General features: G+C 31.6%; 1 protein-coding gene across 1 annotated transcript in view; it reads left to right on the top strand.

Moving 5' to 3' along the window:
• The window catches only part of LOC140442024 (glucose dehydrogenase [FAD, quinone]-like), a 51996-nt gene that overhangs the window by 22616 nt on the left and 7517 nt on the right, over nucleotides 1–21863 (top strand). The window contains exons 4-5 of the mRNA XM_072533060.1: nucleotides 8298–8565; nucleotides 14906–15074. Of these exons, the coding sequence (XP_072389161.1) occupies nucleotides 8298–8565; nucleotides 14906–15074 (437 nt within the window). The remainder of the gene's footprint in view (nucleotides 1–8297; nucleotides 8566–14905; nucleotides 15075–21863) is intronic.

The following is a 21863-nucleotide window of genomic DNA, read 5'->3' as shown; positions in this document are numbered from 1 at the left end:
GTTGGGATTATCAGCTGTAGGTATCATATATTATAAACTTTACTATGCTGTGCTAATGATTTCCAATTATTGATAATCAAGTTCGGAGAATACTGAAAATATAATTTGTTTTCACAATTTTCGAATATAATAATAAAATCTAATTTAATTTGTTTTATGCAATATATTTGTAAATAAACTAACACATAAAAATTTTAAGTGGTATTCAAATTTTAGCAGGCGTCAGTGTATAACAGTGGGTCGTTATCTATTTATTACGCTTTCCTCAATGTTCGGTCCTAAATCTGCCTGAATCACAGCAAAAAATGCAGACGCAGCTTATTTTTATGGTTTCCTCTTTTGTGTTAATAAATGGAATTAATATATTCTGCAATAAAGTTGCTGCTATATAGCGGCGTCGGAAAAATATTCACTATTAAAATAAAAACTTTATACATTTTTTCTTATTGGTGTAGGCCCTATATAAAACAGCAACATAAAATTCTAAATGATTCTCTGTAAAGTGAATAACGTATAAACATTTTTTATTTCATACGTTTGCTTTATATTGCTGGACCGGTGTAGAAGATATTTTCTTTTTATTTTATTTGAAGATGATGGTCTAATAAGAAATAACCTACTGGTACATTGCAAAAGTGTATACAGAGTGTAAACCTCACCAAAATCTTTACATTGCCAAATAAATCACTAAATTCGAAGAAAAATTGCATGCGTTCGGTCCAGAAATGGCGGTTGTTGGCAAAACACCGATTTTCGGTTATACTGTTTTTTTTTTAATTACAGTTTAACCTGAAGGTTACTACCGGTCAAATAAACCAGTTATGTCAAAATCCAGTATTAGGTTTTTTTAATTATTAGCCAACACGTAATGGGTTATACTTACATTGCACTTTGATTTGCGATACTCTATTCGAATCGATATCAATATTATTGATATCGATACCATCGAAATAATATATTATCGAGTACGTTTAATGAAGCCTTTGGGAAATTCTCGTTTTGGATATATATGTTCTGTTGGCACCCAACTTCCAACCAAGGACATGTATTTTTGTCATACATGTACCTACTGTTTGTTTCCAGATTAAAATGCGATTTGAATGGGTTACTAAATCTCGGCAACAAAGGCTGCTGCAGATAAAGAGTAAGTTTATTTAAAAAAGAACTTTAAATCTGTGTTTCCAGAGAACCTGAGCTGGAAGCAATGTTCACCAACTTCAGGTTGTGAGAAGATCAAAGAGAGTTTGATTTTGAACCCACTTTGATCTCTTTAGCCTGAAAAGAGACGATTCTAATTTTGGTTAGGTAGTTTCTAACATATGAGTGTAAATTGCATATTCGATTTTTTAACGGTAACTGCTTTAAAAAGAAAAACCCGGTATAACCGGAACAAGAAATTAACTGGAAAAAGTTATTTTGCGTGCTTGTACTGTACACAGTTGCCTTTGTGCGAGTAGTCAATATTAAACTTCTTTTTATTTACTCAGGGAACTTTAGGATTGTTAAATTCTTAATTAAAGTGACAATATGGGTCGAAAGAAACTCACAAAAGAGGAGAAAGTATTACTCCAACTCCATCACATTTAATATAAGTAGTTATGCGTATAGTCGATCGGATAGCCAAGCGGGCTGGGCGGCTGGCTTCTCCTTCGCTTCACTGCGAGAGATGTCAGTTCAATCCCCAGCTCGGTGTACAGAAAACAAAAAGGCTAACGCAGCAGTTTAAAATTCGAAATGAATCTGCGGCTTAGTCTAGAATATGCTGGTATCTGATCGGCCTATGGTGGAGCAGTACGGCAAGAGATAAGGGCTTGCGGCTTGGTGATACTCCTCCATAGATCCCTACCGGAAGGGCGTGTGCCTAAATACCGGGTATATATATAGTTATGCTTTAGAATTCAATGGTTTATTAGGTGTACCGTAAAAATAGAAACTCCTTTTGAATGACACGAAAATAATTTACAGACACACTACAAATGCTGTCGAAACAGAACTTACAATTGCGAGTAGATAAATAAATCACCTAACAGCGTCTTATAGCTGTCCTTCTTCAATTATTTAGGCTGCTGTCTATGGACATGCGGCTTAAAAAGTAATTTATAAATACATGTTTGTGCGAAGATTTAGCGGACGAAATATACATTCTTTTATACAGCCTCTGCATCTCAATCTTATTGCTATAGGAATAACTCCTTTTGCTTTCTCATTTTTTTTTTCTAAAAATCGATAAGTATATAATAGAATAGAATAGAATAGAAATTATGCTTTATTGGCACTGAAAATTGTACAGTTTTATGGACAAAGCTTACAAAAAGTAAAAAAAAACAATAACAATTAAAATTTAATTCTTCTTCTTCTTAACATACCATACACCAAAGTGCGTAGGCGACTATCTCATTACTAGAATTCTGTTCTTGGCGGCGTGACACAGCTCGCCTATATTGTGTATTCTTGTCCATTCTTTAATATTCCTTAACCAGGATAATTGTTTGCGGCCGGCTCCTCTCCTACCTTCGATCTTCCCTTGTAGGATTAACTGTGGTATTTCATATTTTGCTCCTCTCAATATGTGCCCAAGGTAACCAATATTGCGTTTTTTAATTAATTCAAAGAGTTCTCTTTCCACGCCGGCTCTCTTAAGGACGTCATCGTTTCGAACTCTATCCACCCAAGGCCCAAGGTATGCGCATCATTCTTCTCAATGACCACATTTCTAATGCTTCAAGTTTGTTGATAGATGTTTTTTTCAAAGTCCACGTTTCCATGCCATAAAGCAAGATGGACCATATGTAGCACTTGACCATTCTGTAGCGTATTTCGAAATTTAGGTTTTGATTACATAGGAGCGGTCTGAATTTCACAAAAGCTTGTCTTGCCATTTGTATTCAGGTTTTTATCTCTTGTTGTGGATCCGATTAGTCATTGATTGTGGTGCCAAGGTATTTAAAAGTTTTCACGCGTTTTATGCGATCGTCACCTATGCATATTATCGGGTTTTCTGAAGGGTTTCTGCTAATGACCATATATTTCGTTTTTAAAATGTTGATTTTGAGGCCATATTTTTTACCTATGCTATTCACCCTATCAAGTAATAACTGCTGATCTTCCAAATTATCAGTTATAATCACTGTGTCGTCCGCATAGCGTAGGTTGCTAATTGGCATGCCGTTCACCTTAATGCCTAATTCCTTGTCTTCTAATGCTTCCGCAAATATATTTTCAACATATAAATTAAAAAGCATCGGAGAGAGTATGCAGCCTTGGCGGACACCTTTCCGGATTTCAAATTCATCCGTATATTGGTCTTGATCAATCCTCACCTTTGCCATTTGGTTCCAGTATAGATTCTAAATAATTCTGATCTCCTTCTGGTCCATGTTGGCCCTATGTAGTAGTTCCATCATAATATCATGTTTAACATTGTCAAATGCCTTCTCGTAGTCGATGAAGGTGAGGTAGACATCTTTTCGTTGATCTAAACAGTTTTGTATTAAGGTGTTCAAACATAAAATTGCCTCTCTTGTTCCTAGTCCTCCCTTTAAACCGAATTGTGTTGACCCGCTAAGTTCTTCTGGTATCTTGTACATTCTTGAGTGTAATATCCTAAGGAAGAGTTTCAGCAAGTGACTCATTAAACTGAATAAGCGGTGTTCATTGCATTTTGTGGCATTAGCTGTTTTTGGGATCATCACAAAGGATGACTGCAGCCATTCTCGCGGAATGTAACCAGTATCATAAATTCTATTGAACAGCTTTACCAAGATTTCGATATTCTCCTCGTCTAGTAGTTTTATTTCTTCTATATTAATTTCATCTAAAAATTACTAAAATTACATAAATCGTGAATACCACAAAATAAAAGATAATAAAATATACAATTGCAAAATATATTAAATTGCAAATTGCACCTCACTAACTAATAAGTTTAAGTTCCTGCATGTGATACCTAAATTTATATAAAAATAGTTTAGTTGCTTGCATCTTAACGTACTGTAATTTCTTAGTTGTTCGTTAAGAAACTCTTCTACTGAATAATATTTGTTTTTCAGATAGATAGGTTTTGTCAATTTACGAAACTTAAGAAAAGAAGTTGTAGAGTTAAGTGGCAAAGAGAGATGGTTGTATAATTTTTTTGTCGAATGTAATACAGATTTATTTACTCAGTGGACGGGATCAGTAAATACACATCAAAGGTTGAATTTCTGGTTGCATGATTTGGTCTTGCTGGAAAAACTTGTAGGTGTTTACAAATTAAGCAAACCGCTTCTAGAATGAATATAAAGAGGGAAGAGTCTCATGATCTTTGAAGTAGCTTCTACAGTGTGTTATGCTACTGAGGCCAAAAAGATACTGTATTGCTCTTTTTTATAATTTAAAAATATCATCAGATTGTACAGCTGTACTCGAATCCCAAAAAGGAAGACTATATGGAAGATAAGACTCGAACAAAGACAAACATGTTATTTTGGAAGATGCTAAACACATCTTGCATAGCAGGCTGCGATTAGTTCTTCACTTTACAAATCGTTCTGAAGGGACCATTTAAGGTTGCTGTCTATAAAAATGCCAAGAAATTTTACAGAATCAACGATACTGATCTGGTTGTTATTAAGAAGCAAGAGTTAAAGAGCTCCTTTATAGGATAATGCTACTGTTTTATCCACGATAAAAAAGAGTAAATTAGAGTCGGACCAGGTTTTTATTGTAAGTAGATCAGAAGTTATAGTTGCATGAAGAGTTACAATATTAGATTTTCTTTAGGTGATACTGGTATCATCAGCAAAAAGAAACATTTTTTCATCGATTTTTAAGTTAGTGATGTCAATTTATTTACAATGTTTAAACGTTGGGTTTTTGAGGATGGTTTGTTGGAGTGTTAAACTTGGTATATATTGCTTCTTGATCAGATAGTCCTGCACTAATAAGTAGAGCGAACATCAAGTGGTGAAAAATCTGAGATCTAGCGACGAACTAAACAATCTTTTATACAGTCTCTGTATCTCAATCTTAATGCCATAGGAACAACTTTTTTTGTTTTTTCATTATTATTCAATAACAATCGACTTGTATATTAAATTATAAAAATGAAAAACAAAATTTGAAGATAAGTGGTTTTTGAAATTTGTGATTCAATTTAATTATATTTATTTTGAATAATCAGTGAATAATAATTCATAAAACACAAAATCAATACTTATAGTATCTGTTTTAGTCTACAAAATCTGAGTATTACATGAATAAATATTTATATTTGATTTACATCCCAAGATAAAGAGATTCCACAACAGATAATAATTATTTACAAATCGCCCTCGTACATCAAGTCTGCTTTATATCACTCTCTTTGAACACGAAACATATGAAATTTATAAGGGAGTGTGTATAAAAGCGAAGTGATAATATCTCATATTAGCACCTTTAGAATACCTCTAGGGATAAATTAGTACCACGCTGTTAACATATTTTTCACATTACAGTATGATATTTTTGTTTTATTTTGTCATAAAAAATGCACCAGTCATGGTTACCGCGGAATAAGGATAATAAATTTTTCCAGGGTGAATTACCACTGTAATAAAAATATAAGGTATATAAGTGGGTAGTATTATAAATTGAGGTATTTAGGTTTGGTAAAAGCGTTTTTAATTAATTTGTGCAAAGGGATTAAAATCTGCTAATATATTGTATAAATGTATCCTATAAACGTGTTTTTTAGTAGCGAAAAACGTACAATACATTGGCCTACAGGGCAGTCCTTACAGTAGATATCCTGGCCTGTACAGAAAAAGGTACGTAAGGTTAGCTAATACTACACTTCGGTTGCATAAGTAGTGTTACCTAAACCATACTGGATATGAAACTTGCATTGTTGTGAAGCTAGTTTCTTGTGGCATCTTATATTGAAAATTGCTATTTTTAATAAAAATAAGCCACAATTATTTTACTTTAAAAAAAATTACCCTTAATCGACTACTGAGAGACATACTAGAAATGTAAACTCTAATAAAGTTGTATTTTTGAAACATAGAACTTTGTTGCTCTTTGCTTGTGGTCAGAAAGGTAATAAACAGAATCATAGCCTAGCGATTAGTAAATAAGTGTATGTTATTTATTGTCATGATTTTCAAATAAGTTAAAGCATAGAAAAAATGTTTTATGAATATATAAATAATAGTGATGACAGTGTGAAAGATAAGGATTATGAATCATCCGATTCAAGTAGGGAAACTAAAAGGTAAAATAATTAACATTGTCAAGTATCTAAATATTAAGATAATAATTATCAATTGAGGTTATGTTGACTAAACATTATCATTAATAATTATTATTATTGATTCAGACGTAAAAGTAACTGCACAGTAATCAAATAATATTTTAAAAATTAACTTGAGCGGCAACATTTTCACAAAATCAGATGAGCAAGCAGGAGTTTCCAATCCCCCGATAAAGGAAAAAAAAGGTATTTGCCATATTTTTGAAAACAGAAATATAGTTTTTACAAACATCGAGAATTTTTTAATATTATTATATTATAGTTTGATGTAATTGGTGAAAAAAATATTTTTATATTTATATTAAAAGTGCAACAAGAGAAAGGAACTCTTGGATCAAGAACAGAAATATAAATCGATAAGAAATTACACAGTCCCAGCAAAGTCTGCCAAGGAAATGAAAGACTGTCTACATAAGTGCCGTTTTAAATGTAGTTAAATAATAACAAATAAAGAACGCCAAGAAATTTTTGAGGATTTTTATAAGTTGTCTGCTCCTAAAAACAAATATTTTTATTGTCAATACAACGAACAGATTTCTACCAGAAACCTATATATACGGTACACGAGAAAAAATCCTACAACTAACATCCCAAACAAAAGTAATCACGGCAAGCATAAGAAAAAAATTATATCAGATGAGAGTCATTAGAATGAAAAGACATGTCTTTTTAAGGTAACACACATGTTATAACTTTTCTATGGATGTTTGGTTTTTCATATTGTTCTTTTTAGATGAACTGATGATGCTTTATGAGTAGAAAGCGAAACGTCTTCAATAAATAGATGAAATAGCCACCTTCTTTGTCTTTTATTTCTCCACTTTGACCGAAAAACCCACCACTCTTCGAGTGTTGCTTAAAATATATATATATATATATATATATATATATATATATATATATATATATATATATATATATATATATATATATATATGTATATACAGTAGTGAAGGGCTAAATTATGGAATAATATCATGATTTCGAGAACCGTTGAGTTTTGAGGAAAATCCCGAAACAGGTGGATTTTTGTTATAAAATGCCCATGTTCTAACGTACATTGAGTAGGGATGATATCACCGGTGTAGGCGTAGTGACGTAATCGTTAATTTTTTTAAATAGAAATCGGTGTAACGATATAATGCGACACCCCATTTAAACGAGAATTTAATTCTCTATTTAATGACATTACATTTTTAACTAAAATATTTTTTAAGGGTACAAAAACAATTTTTTTTAATTTAAATTCAACTAAATTACAACTAATGATTTAATTAATAATGTACTTTAAAGTAACCAAATTATGCATTATAATTATTTTAAATTAACTGTTCGAAATGCCATACATCGGTTTCTTGGCCATATGCGAATCTACGGACACATTCATCAAGTACATTGCGGATGACTTCAAGAGCAATTAGAATCATTTCAGGCCTAATTCTATCTTTCAAGTCCTGTAAGTTTTGGGGTCTATTGACATAAACTTTTGATTTTATATAACTCCACAGGAAAAAGTCTAGAGGTGTTAGATCTGGCTACCTTGCTGGCCACTCTATAAAACCTCGTCTTCCGATCCGCCTCCAGTGAAAGCAATGATTTAAAAATTGATGTACTTCACGTGCGTAATGCGAAGGGTCTCCATCTTGTTGAAACCAGATATTTTCACTAGGTAAATTTGGATTATTGGCATTTGGATACAGGTTAGCAAGGACAGGTATAAGTTGATTTCTTAAAAAAGTTAAATAACGTTCTCCTGTTAGATTTTTTTCCTGTTCTCTAGAACACCGAGCCAGGGTTTGAAAGCACATCCATTTAACTATTCGACAATGAAGCGAATGCGAGTCGGCCGCTTGACCCGCTTGGCTATCTGACCGACTACTTATTTAATAATTTTAATAATCAATTGTAACCCGTATTTTAAAAAACGGGTGAGGGATTCCACACAAGTAACTTAAGTTAAAATCTAAACCAATACTTTAAGATCTACTAGCTAGATAAGTCTAATAATTTTTTTATTTTACAGAAATGGTGTTAGATTAAGCAGTGCTCGTGCTTATATAAGGCCTCAGAGGTATAACACCAATCTGCATGTAATGCTTAACTCAACCGTGACAAAAATAAATTTGAGAAAAGATGGAAAACAAAAAATTGTTGACAGCGTAGAATTTATTTACGAAAATAAAAAATACACGGTAAAAGTTAAAAGCGAAGTCGTCTTAGCCGCAGGAGCTATAAATTCTCCACAACTTCTTCTGCTTTCAGGAATTGGACCAAAAGCTGATCTTGACAAGGTAAATCTTTAATATCAAGTATAGGTATAAAGTTGAAGCAAGATTATCCAGAAATTGCAAATATGTTATGAAATTTCCTAGTGAACTATGACTTTCTGAGTATTTATTTATTTGTAATATTTATAGTAGCTATATTTTTAATCAAATTTATTATTTATAATTATATTAAACATATTATATAAAAAAAACTTTTAAAAACAAGGCATGACTGTACAACTAATACTAAATACCAGTATCAAATTACCTTAAAACATTTAAGTCCACTTCTAGAAAATTTCGTTATTAAACAGTCTACCAGTTGGGCGCTATACCTTGCTGTTATATATAGAATAGAAATATGCTTTATTGTCACTGAAAATTATTAAACAATTTTATGGACAAAGCTAAAAAAATCAGTCAAAAAGTACAAAAAGTATAAAAAGTATAAAACAAAAACAAATATAATAAAAAAACAAAACAATACAATTTTAAATTAGTAAAATTATTGTATCACTTACATAATTTGTACAGACAACAACAAATGAGACAAATTGTAGCCACTGCTTGAGACACCCAAATGTAATTATAAACAATACTAATTTTGTTTCTTTGTTATACATTAAGAAACTCGTTAACTGAATAATGTGGTCTTTCAGAGAGATAGATTTTTGTCATCTTACGAAACTTAATAAAAGATGTTGCGGATTTAATTTCTCTTGGAAGGTGATTATAAAGTTTTTTTCACTATATAGAATAGAATTCTTTACTAGCTGAGTGGACGGGATCGGTAAATAAACGTTACAATCCGAATTTCTAATGGAGTAGCCGTGATCAGGTCTAGCGGGAAAAATTAGATGCTTGCGAATCAAACAAACCGTTTCCAAAATAAATAAAGAGGGAAATTCCGTGATTTTTGAAGTAGGTCTTGCAATGAGTTATTTGTTTGAGACCAAATAGGTAACGAATTGCTCTTTTTTGCAACTTAAAAATGGTATCAAATTGGGCCGCTGTACTAGAACCCCAAAATGGAAGCCCATATCCAAGATGGGACTCGAACAATGAGAAATATGCAATTTTGATAAAAGATAAATTTAGTTCCTTCGAAACAGATCTTATTGCAAAGCAAGCTGAGGCTAGTTTTTTCCTTAAAGAGTCAGTATACAAGGACCATTTAAGATCGCTGTCGATAAGAATACCTAGAAATTTCACGGAATTAACGATAATGATTTGGCTCTCATTCAAAAGCAAGGGTTGAATGACTCCTTTATAAGATAATGCTACTGTCTTATCTACGTTAAAGCTAAGTAAGTTGGCATCTGACCAAGCCTTGATCATAAGCAAATCCAGCGGTTATAATTGAATAAAGCGTTGAAATATTAGAGCTGCTCCAAGTAATACTGGTATCATCAGCAAATAGAAAAATTTTCCCGTTAATTTTCAAGTAAGTGATGTCATTAATGAAAAGTAAAAAAAGAATGGGACCTAATATTGAACCTTGCGGTACTCCACACTCAATGTCTTTACAACTAGAGTCGGTGTCTTTTATTCTAACCAATTGTTTCCTACCTACCAAGTAAGTTTTGAACCAATTCAAAGACACACCCCGAATTCCATAGAAAGTTAATTTTTTTAATAGAATGTCGTGATTTACGCAGTCAAAGGCTTTGGAATAGTCGCAGAAAACGTAGGTGGAGGAGAGGTTACTATTTAGTGATAGATATACCTCATGTAACACAGAAAACATGGCATCACTAGATCATTTATTAGACAAAAAGCCGAACTTATTTTGCGATAAAATGTTATGTTTAAGGAGAAAGGACATAAGTCGAGCTTTTATAAGCCTTTCAATAATTTTTGGTAGTGTTGGTGGTGTTAGCAGGTCATTAAGACGTGTGTAGTATTAAGTTAGATTTCTAAGGTATTTGCTAAGGGCCACTACATCTTAGTGAGTGTGTGTGCAGTTTATATTCTTTAAAACCCTCATTTTCTTACTTTGATTGTCTTAATTTAGTAATTGGTGGCTAAATAAATGATTGAACTTTGATCAGATAAAAGTCATATATCGAGCAGAGTTTAATTTAATCTTGCCCAAGTACTTTCGATCCCTAGATCATCTTCAGGGGCATCTGAAATAAGCCAAGAAACGTTTTTTTATAACCAAAGAAATTGATTACCTTCGATAAAAACTCGAAGTTTATGGTTGATAAAGAGTTTTTATGTGATTAACGTTTATAGACTGACTTCGTCAATTGCGGCCTATCCGACAAGAACAACATGTCATAAACATATAAATGTACCACACTACACTGCAAAAGGACAAACAAACACTTTAAAATTATTTAAGAAAGGCTACATTACTTTCAGAAGCCGGAGACAGAATGGCTCCCGATCTAACGGAAATGTTGGGGTGACATGTGACAAATGACAGATTGGATGAGCAGTCACAATCATAGATATGTGATCTGCACCTTTTACAATTCTATGAAACTAAGTATTGACCAAAAGTCCAACTGACTTTTGAGGAGGTCACTGATGAAATATAAAATTATATAGAATATTTGTTAAGTAGATTGAATAATCCAGATCTCACACTCAAACCTGTCTGTAATAATTAAGGTGTTAGTTTGAGAGCAACTGAAGTCGACGTAAAGTAAGAATGCAAGAAAAGGACTAAACAATATATTAGACAGTGGGTAGTTGATTACAATAAAATGGTCAACCAAGCACTATCTGTAATGTAGAAAGGAAGACATCTGACTATGTAATTAAAATACTAAAAATTGAAAATCAAAATTGAAAGCAAAGTATATAAATGGGGTGTAATCCAAGTAGTTCAGTTGAACCCACAGTCAATGGTATAACTATAAAATTAATCTGGATGTGCTCAGTATCTGCTCAAAATAAATGATTTTTTTTATGTTATAACTAATAAATTTAAGAAAACAAATGATGGCTAATCTTATGATTATAACACTCACACTAAATTAGTGATTAGTCTGATGGTCAATAACTGAATTTTAAATACCTCTACAAAAGTATTTTTTCACAGTACAAAGAAATAATTAAAATCAGGTATTGTGTGGCTCAAGCTCCAAAAAGACGCAGACCATTTCTTATTTTATACCACAACATGGAAGTCGCCGCGTTAAATTGAAGAAAGTATGCTAAAAAGTAATGATTACAATTTTGAGGATATCTAAAGACAGAATACAAAGAATTTGTAGAAATAACTTAAATACAATGGCTTTGTCCAGAGAGAGAAGTGGAGGTGATAGAAGATCTAATCAGTATTCTAGGCGTACTGAATCAGTAAAATCTTACATAAAAATTTTAAAATGATTAGAATCACATTATGTAAGAGGTAGACCTTCTGTACAATATTTAAGAAGTTATCTCAGTATAAGAAAATTACACAATCATTACAGTTATGGGGGTGCGATACGATTTTTTTCGCCATATATTTAGTAAGTTCTTCAACTTAAGTTTTAAAACACTAGCAACAGATGCTTGTTCGAAGTGTATTCAATTAAAAGAATCTATTAAAATTGAAAAAGATTTGTCTGAAAAACAGACATTGATTACTCAATATCGTGTACACACTTTAAAGGCAAAAGTTTGAAAACACAAGCTAACGATGATTTGATTTTGTCCTTTGACTGCCAAAAAACTTTGGTTTTACCGAAAGTGCCTGATCCGAGTTCTTACTTTAGTAGGCAACTGTGTACGTACAATCTAACAATATGTCAAGGAAAATCTTCTGGACCTCAGAATATCTCAAATACCTTCATTTATACATGGTTGGAATCCAAGGCTATGAAAGGGTCCAATCAGATAGCCTCAGCATTATTTCATCGATTACAAAACACCAATTTTAAAGCCATTATTTCTCATGCCAGGTTATTTTGTGATGGCTGTGGAGGCTAGAACAAAAATACGATAGTTGGGAATGTTGGCCTATTGTCTTCAAACAGAAGCATCAAAACCACGACGCATCAAAAAGTAACAGTGACGTACCCTGTTGTTGGACATCCTTTTTAATCCCCTGACCGAGTTTTTGAAAATACAGAAAAAAGTACGACCTATTGAAGTAATTGTTGAACCCATACTTCAATATTTTTAAGAAATATGGTAAGATTTTAAGGCTCGGTGCCGATTTTAATTTCTATGATTGGAAAACTACCGTTAAAGATGAAGTGAAGGTACCTGGTTCATGGCATTTTCAATTCAAGGCCTCTAAGGCGTTTTTAAGAAAGAATAAAAATAACAAAATTGCAATTAAAGGAGAGCCACACTATGTATCTGAGCTGTTGAGTTACGGAAATGTTTGTAAAAGGGGCAAATCCTTCGAAAATATGGAACCTACCATCATGTATTTTGGAATTCTGTGAAGCCAGCAAAATTACAAGACGTAAAAGACCTCGTTAAGCATTTTGGTGAAGATTGGATTACTTTTGGTAGCCTCAAATATTACCGTTGCCTTCAAGGGAACCAAAGTGACAGTGCTCCTAAAGAAACTGACAATAGATCCTGTAATGCAAGACGACGTTGATTTAAGAGTTTAATGTTAAGATTAAAAAACATTTTATATTCTTTTTGTGTATAGTAGCACATGACATGTTTATTATATTTATTAGCAATTAGTTGTTTTATAACTATCTAAGTTGATTAAATGCTTCTGCAAAACTACTTAAGTTAAAATTACTCATGCAAAACTGTCTATGTTCAATTTTGAAATTTAAATAAATAAACTATTATTGACAGGTGTTTTCTTTATCTGACTCGTACCGATTCTATTCGCTCCGTGCGTGACCATGGTAGGGGTACCTTGAAACGCTGCCAGCGTGCGTAGCGGCGAAATATGACAAAATTGGAATCTTTTTACGCATAAATTTTATTAAAAATGTGTGCAAATACATGTTGCGTATTTAATTGTGCTAATAATAGCAAAAATGGTAAGTGTAGTTTTTATAGGTTTCCAAAGATTACATATAAATTAGAGAAAAGAAAAAGATGGATCCGTGCTAATAATATGAAAAAGTAAATATCACATAACCTCATTTTTATGCAATTGAAATAGGAAATATTTAAATAATTTACCTTAAATGATATTTTATAAGGCTTCAAGCTAACTGCAGAGTGCCTGATGACTTTAGCTTTTGTATCATAACTTTTACTATTACTGTTTTTAATTATATGCTCTTTCACGTGAAAAACTTGATTTGCCAGTACTAGATTTTTCCCTTTCTTTTCCGTTTGGGGTTACAAAGATATATTATGATGAATTTTGAGAAACCCAGTTTTTAATACTACATTTATTTTGTACATAAACTGAAAAAATATAATTAAAAAGTTAATTATTAATAATTGTCAATTTCGCCTGTATTTAACAATGTCAAACATATGTCATATGTTTAACCTGAAAATTGGTAGGTCCAAAACTGTCAGATGAACGTGGTAGGTGTCGTGTCAGTCACGCACGGAGCGAATATTAATCTTGTCAAAATTAGCACAAAGCAAAATATTTATTTTCTATTTAGATTAAGAGTCAAATGGTTATTTTTACTCAAATTAATTGTTCATACACATAGCGGTGTTTGCAAGTGGACTACTCATATTATCATCTCCCTCGTCTTTTCAAGATAACGAAAAATGTGGTTTAAAAAATATTGCAATAGACAATGCAAAAAAGAGTTTATTTACCGATAAGATCATGGAAACCTGTAAGAATAATTCGTTATTTAAAAATCCTAAGCTGACTGAGGGATTTTACTTCTCATGTGCTTATAATTTTAAAGAACAAAATCTTGGAATTAAATATAATTTTGCCGAAGGGTCTACCACATTTCTTGCATGAATAGACTTAGTATGCATAAATCTTAATCAATTTTATAAATTTTATATTATAATTTGCTTGAATAGGGAATTATTTTGTGTCTTATTTTTTACTGTAAGTAAATACTACATATTTTAATTAGTACCTAACCCTGTTTCATTTTTGATTGATTGGTGGATAATCACTATAGGTTTTATAATTCGTCCTGCTCAATAACTGACAAATTAGTAGGTAACCACTAGAGCCATGCCAAGAACTAATTCTTGACAGACAGGAATAATTATAAAAGATTTTTTGTAACTTAAATTTGATTCTAGACTAGAAATGTTTGGTTTTGTATAAACTACAACTGATATTTTATAGGGAGGAACGCGATATTCCTACGCACATTTTTTGCAATAAAGTGTAGAAATACCAATTATCAAAGAAGTCAAATTTTTTAAAATTATTGGAAATCAAAAAAAATTTTTAGTTCAATTAGTGCAATAAAATTATTTCAGTTCTAATTTAATTTTTGAATATTTTTAGGTTGGAATTCAACAAGTTCATGATCTACCAGGCGTAGGAAAAAATCTAAAGAACCATGTTACTTTTTATATTACTTATTTGCTAAAGAAACAGAAGGATTTTGTAGATCTAGATTGGGCTACGGCTATGAATTACATTGTAAATAAAAAAGGACCCATGTCGTCAACAGGTAAATTCAAACTGCTCTATTAAGTGTTTTTAATTAATTAAAATTAATAAAGTTAATTTTAGTTAACTTATTTCGTCAAAAACGTTCAGTTTAATATATTTTTAAAGCAGAGGTTTATAACTGGTGACCAGCAAGTCCTCAAAGCTTTGGAAATAAAGAAATAGTAAATTTTTTAAAGTTATAAGAGTTATTTATAAATCATTTTTTATGAAAAAAAAGCTATGATAACAAACTTAACTTTTGGTAAGAATATAAAAAAAATTCTACTTGGTTAGTTTTTTGTATTTTTTTTTGTGTGTCATATATGGCACATTATGCATTAAAACAAGATTCAACAAGTAAAATTAAAAAAGAATGACGTTTATTACTTTCTAGTTATAACAATTATTCAGTGTGAAAGTTTTAAAAACAATTTGTATCTTTGTTTAAGGAAAGAAAACCAATATATTTTATTTTCTTTTTTTATTTAAAAAATCGCATCGACCAAATGGCCATTAGCGAAAAATTAGTGGATTACATTAGTTACAATTACTTCATTACAATTTGGTTTATTAAATATTGTGATACTTATTAATGTCTTTCAAGAAATTCAGAGTATTGTTAAAGTTACAGTCTGCACCTAGAGCTTCTATAAGTGTTCCTGGTATCTTGTTATTGCTTCGTTGTTGATTGTAGAGGGGACATTCACATAGTAGGTGCATTATTGTTAGTGTCGTATTACACGTCTCACATCGCGGCGGTTCGCACTTTTTAATGCGTTAACCTAGTATGTCCGAGTCTGAGGCGCGTTACTATTATTTCTTGGCTTCTTGACTTAGGTAACACATTCCATGTCTCTATGCTGGGTTTCACTTGTTTTAATGTTGAATTCGACACATTCCATTTATTTTTTCACGCACTTAAGATTGATTTTTTTATATAAGCTTTTATATCCGTTGATACTAATGTGTTTACGATCTCGGTAACGTCACTCACTATGGCGTCTTTCGCACTATGATCAGCAGTTTTGTTGCCTTTTATTCCTATATGGGATGGGATCCAGATGAAATTTATCTCATTATGATTGATATAAGCCTAAAAAAGGACTGTTTTAATTTTTTTTAAAAGCGGGTTTTTTGGATACAGTTGTCGGATGCTTTGTATGGCACTAAGTGAGTCTGTTAAGATAATATATTTGGAGTTTATTCTCAGATTGATTAGTTCTATGGCTCGATAGAGAGCATACAGTTCAGCTGTATAGATAGTACTAACAGTAGATAGTTTGAATTTAAGGACCTTCTCTGGAGTTACTACAGACGCTCCCACACCTTCGGATGATTTTGAACCATCAGTGTATATCTGGGTATGATTTTTATAACGACTAATGATTTTTCTAAAATGGGAAATAATTAGATCAGGATTAGTGGAGTTTTTATCAAATGACGTAAGTTCAAAGTTATATGATGGTATGTTTTGAATCCAAGGTGGATTATGATCATATGTGTATGGAAGACATTTAGGTATGACAATATCAAACATATGCAAATGGTCTTTTATTCTTTTATAGAAAGGTTTATTAGAACGGTGATTTGCATTAAGGTTTGGGTAATTATCAGTAAAAGTATTTCTATAGACAGGATTTTTTGCATTATCCTTAATTTTTGTTGCATATGTTAGACTAAGGTAAGCTCTTCTATCATTTAACGACAATTCATTTGCTTCGCAAAGTAAACTTTCAATCGGTGTTGTACAAAAGGCTCCCAGGCATATTCTGAGTGCTGTGTTATGAATAGTATCGAGCTTTTTAAGTACTGATTTCAAAACCAATATACTTCTCGCATTTTATGAAGCTTTTTGAACCACAGGGATATTTGCATCTTTGCCTTTCACTACACCATAATGGAAGATGAATATGTCCATGTGTTCGTACATCTTGCATAGCATTTTTTTCTTGTTTTGGTAATTTTCCAAAGCTCCACACGGACAAACCCTTTTTATAGTAAAACCAGCTTTATTTGCTTTGCATTAACACTCTGCCGACGGTATAATTGCCGAGCTCTTGAAAACAAGCAAGACATTAACAATCCCTGTACTAACAGAGCTATTTAATAGATGTCTCCATAATAGCAAGATCCCTAAAGACTGGAACGAGAGTCTAGTTACACAAAAAAGGGGACAAATGTGATGTACAGAATTATAGACCTATATCGTTGCTCAGTCAAGTATACAAACTTTTTATGAGAATTATTAACAACCGGTTAACCTACAAAATGGACAATTACCAACCAGTTGAAAAGTACTTGAATACACTACTAATATCTCAAGAAACTAATAAGAAGCTGTCGGGCTAACGTTAACAGGTGTTGAGGTACTATGTATTCGGGTTAAAAAGCCGCTCAAGACTAAGGGTATTTGGGGAAGGATCTGGGAGATAGTGGACTTTCTTGGTGAAGTAGTAAATATAACTCTCTAAAGGTGCAAAGTCGGCTTTCGTTTTTATAAAGAGAAAAATTTTTTTTTTCTTTTCTATAAAAAAATTTCAATCGAACTCGCCACTGACTGAACTTTTCATTTAGTAAATTACGTATCTGTGCACTGTGCTAGCGAAGCGATATAGTTTTATATTGTACTGACTAAGGAACTAAAAATGAACTAAACAAAATTACAAAGGACATCCAATAAATTTTAAAAGGAAAAATAACGTTTCTTTTGTAGATTTGATACTAAGTTAAGAATGTTTATTAAAGCATCGAGGCTCAGATAATAAGAAAAGTAGGTGCTCATTATTAAAGTGGAAAATATTTTAATTTAAGTGAAAACTGAAATATGTTGTAAAACCCGAACCACAAGAATTTAATTACATTAAACGGATGCTGTTTTAAGTTTTTATTCTGAATTTTCTTGTTGGAAGAGAAGTTTAGTTTAATATAGTATTAAAGTAATTAAAATTTCTAAATTGTATTGCTTTTGTTAATATGTGTTGCTATTAAGATTTAATTACTATATATATATTGTTGTGATCTGCTTTATGATGTTTTATTATTAATTAACACTAATTTAATTAATCCAATTATTTAATTAATTAATTCACTAATTTATGCAGAGTCATACAAATCAATTACTATTAAAAATTCTCAGGGTGCCTTTTTAATTTTACTTTAATCAGTTTACTTTATATATCTCTTCTAGTGGGTTCAGTATCTCCTAGTTGCTCATAATCGGGATAGAACAGGAAACGGAACTAACATTAAAACAACATAAATATGCACACAAATTATTATTTATTTTCAATAAGCAATACGATGAATATTAATAAATAACTTTTGTGGGCAATTATCTTTCCCAACAAACTAATATACTCTAAATTTAATTTTAATTACAAACTATCTATTGATCTGTTTTATAATAATATCTACTAAAAAGAATGACCATACAAAAATATAATTTATTCACAAAAAAATAACTCTTTGAAACTTGGAATCTTAGTTCGTATGCTTATATTTGATTTTATCTTTAGAATATCTTAAAATTTTCTTTCATTCAAATTATTTGACTGACCTTTATTTTTTACACCAATGATGTCTCCTCTCGATCAAACCATAGTTCCTTCCTTGATTGATTATGTCCGGCTACTATCAAATCTTTCCCGTTCTCAGCATCGATCCAAACCGCATACCAGCAAACTACTCCTCCGAAAACACAAGCCCAAGCCTCTTTTGACCGGTACTCTTTTTTCACAAATTCTCCTTTCTTTCTCAATTATATCTCGTGGACTATGCAGACTCAAAAGAGGTATTAATCTTCTCGATTTTGATCTGCTCTCAGCTTCCACCTTTTTCACTTACAAAAGAAAACACTGGTACTCAGATTGACTACACGAAAACACGTCTTCTCTTCTGGTCTGCCGGTAACATAATAATTTTTTCAATCTTTCCCAGACAAACCTTCTCAACTCTCTCATTCCCACCATTCCTTTTTAACCAATCATAAGCATTCATCTTTTCCACTTATTTTCGATTTAGAAAATTTCCAACATGATATTTAAAACAAATAAACTACTTTCACTCAAATTACTTATCAGAAACCATTAACAATTTTACCTTTTTCAACAGAAATAAGTTTCCAAATTCTTGTTATCTCATATCTAAATCTAATTCTTATTTATTTTCGAAAAATGCCCACTGCAAAATACAATTATTACAAAGTTTATTCCTTAAATCTATAATTATACGGGTTCCATTGTCCTTTCACTATTCACTCAGTCTTTCACGGAACAATGTTTTCTCTTAGGGTCTATTACAAATAAGTACAGGGTTGTATTTTAACTTATATGCCCGCGATATATTAAAATAATAAAAATATATATATATATATATATATATATATATATATATATATATATATACATATATATATATATATATATATATATATATATATATATATATATATATATATATATATATATATTTATATATATATATATGAAGTTGGCTCTAAAACATGATATAAAAAACATAAATAAAGATATGGGAATATAAGCAATCATTCGCCCGATGCAGGAAAGGTGACAATTTATTAATAATAAAACAGTTTATTATTTAGGCAGAAGAGCCGGTTCACACAGATATATCATCATAATTTTACTAAACAAAAACTGTAGTATTATAAAGCTGTAGTAAATTTTAGTCTACACTTCAAAATAATTATAATAATGTAGTTAAACCAAAATTAAATATTATACAGTAAAACCACGATATAACGGACTATTTGGGGGACGGGGAAAGTCCGTTATATAAAAATATATTTAAAATAAATCATAAAACTTTTTTTTTAATATGTATGTACACTGTATTTAGATATAAATGTAAAATACAAAAGACAAACAAAATTCTATTTAAGGGTGTTTGGTTTGGACACTCGTCGTGAAGTGACGTTGCTGTTGATATTGACGCGCTTGCTGTCGGTAATCCTGTTTTGAAAAAAGAATCAAGTTTCGTTTGAACTTTCGATGTTTGCTCTTTTTTTATGATCAACTCTCTAAAATTACGAAAATGCGTAAAATAGAGTTGAACTTCGTTATCTGATAAATAATCAATAAATGTTACTAGATCGTCCAGATGCGATCTTACCTCTGATAGATTCATTTTTTGCAGTGTTATTTTGTATTTTCGCTATCTTTAAATCTATCCTTATTTTTTAGGTTTATTCCTTCATCTGCTGTTTCACTTTCAGTCGTGATGTTATGTCCAAGATCACCTTCATCTACTTCTTGCCATTGTAAAACATCTTCCTCAGCGACATGTTCTTCGGCATTATTATGTATTCTCTTACAGAAATCAGTAACTCAACACTTCTAAATCTATGCCTACATCTTCGAATCGGCCATCAAACAAATTCTTTTAACCATTTTTTAATGTTTGCTGTTTTACCTCCTACCTTGCTGCAGAGAAATTAAAAATTGTTGATTTTAAATTGGAAGACCTTAAGTTTTGCAAGATACGCTGCCCTCTTGTATCTTCTGCATTATCTCCATCGTGCAGTACAGCCATTACCTTATCTAAAAACTTTCTGCGATATGTATTCGTTTGGTTGCCAAAATTATTTCCTGATCCATGGTTTGAATAAGCGAGGTTATATTTTTTGGCAAAAACAAACAGCTAAACTTGCCATCTTCTGCACGCAGAATATTTTCAGAGAAGTGAGCAGGAGTGTTATCTATAAGCAATAAACATTTCACCTCTTCTGGCGGTATTCCCAATTATTTCTCTTGAAATTTTTTCAGCGAAGGTACAAATTCTTTAAAAAACCAATTTTTGGAAATATCTGAGGTGAACCATGCCTTCTTAGAGCTATAATATGAAACGGGCGGATGATGCATTATATCTTTTTAAACTCTAGGTTTACGAGATTTGCCAACCATAATAGGACTCAATTTATGTTATCAGCACAAAGCAGTGATGAGATCCTGTCCTTGCTGATTTTCCTTCCAGAACTTGATTTTTATATTTGGAGGCTTGTGTGTCTCCAGCAAAGTACACCATAACAAACCAGTTTGATCAGCTGTATATCTGAGATTCTAATAGCATTTCGTTACTTATAATGTTCTACTAATTTTTGCCTAAAAGATTCTATTTCTCCTTTTGGTGCACTTGAAGCTTCGGCGTAAATTTTTTTATTCATGATTCTGTGCCTTTTGCGAAAGCGCCAGAGCCATCTATCACTTGCTCTGAATGATATATCCATATGATTTGTTAATTTAATTGCAGCAGATTTCAATTCGACTGCCTGGACCGGGATCCTACTAGAATGTTGTTGGCCGTATCATTTTAAAATTGCTTCTTCTACTGAAGTTTCACGAGCAAATTTTTTAGTTTGCTGAGATTGCTGTTCTCTCCTACATTACTTATTAATGCAAATTTATTTATTGTGCTTTTGTTTTTTCTTTGTCCGAAACAGTTTGCTTTTTTATGCGATTTTAATCACATATATAAGACACAGACGTTCCTGACTCCAACTTTTGTAAAATCTCTAGTTTTTGATTGATCGTTAGATTGATTATTTTCCGTTAGTCCATAATTTTAAAGAGTAGGATTCCAAAAATTTTAAATTATTTACATGCGTACACTAAATGTGTTTATTCCCAACGAATAAACCAGTCAAACTGCTGTAGAGTTGCCTGAATTCCCGGGCAGCGTGGTTAACACCTATATAATCATAGAAACCTATGCGTTGTTATTTCAGGGAATCCCCCAATAATATGTGATATTCTCATTTTCTGTATCTTGCCTACAAATGTGTAAATTTATA

The sequence above is a fragment of the Diabrotica undecimpunctata genome, chromosome 5 (genome assembly GCF_040954645.1).
Source record: "Diabrotica undecimpunctata isolate CICGRU chromosome 5, icDiaUnde3, whole genome shotgun sequence".
In the NCBI taxonomy this organism is placed as follows: Eukaryota; Metazoa; Arthropoda; class Insecta; order Coleoptera; family Chrysomelidae; genus Diabrotica; species Diabrotica undecimpunctata.
Note: the sequence above shows the minus strand (reverse complement) of the source record. Positions and strands in the feature narration are given on the sequence as shown.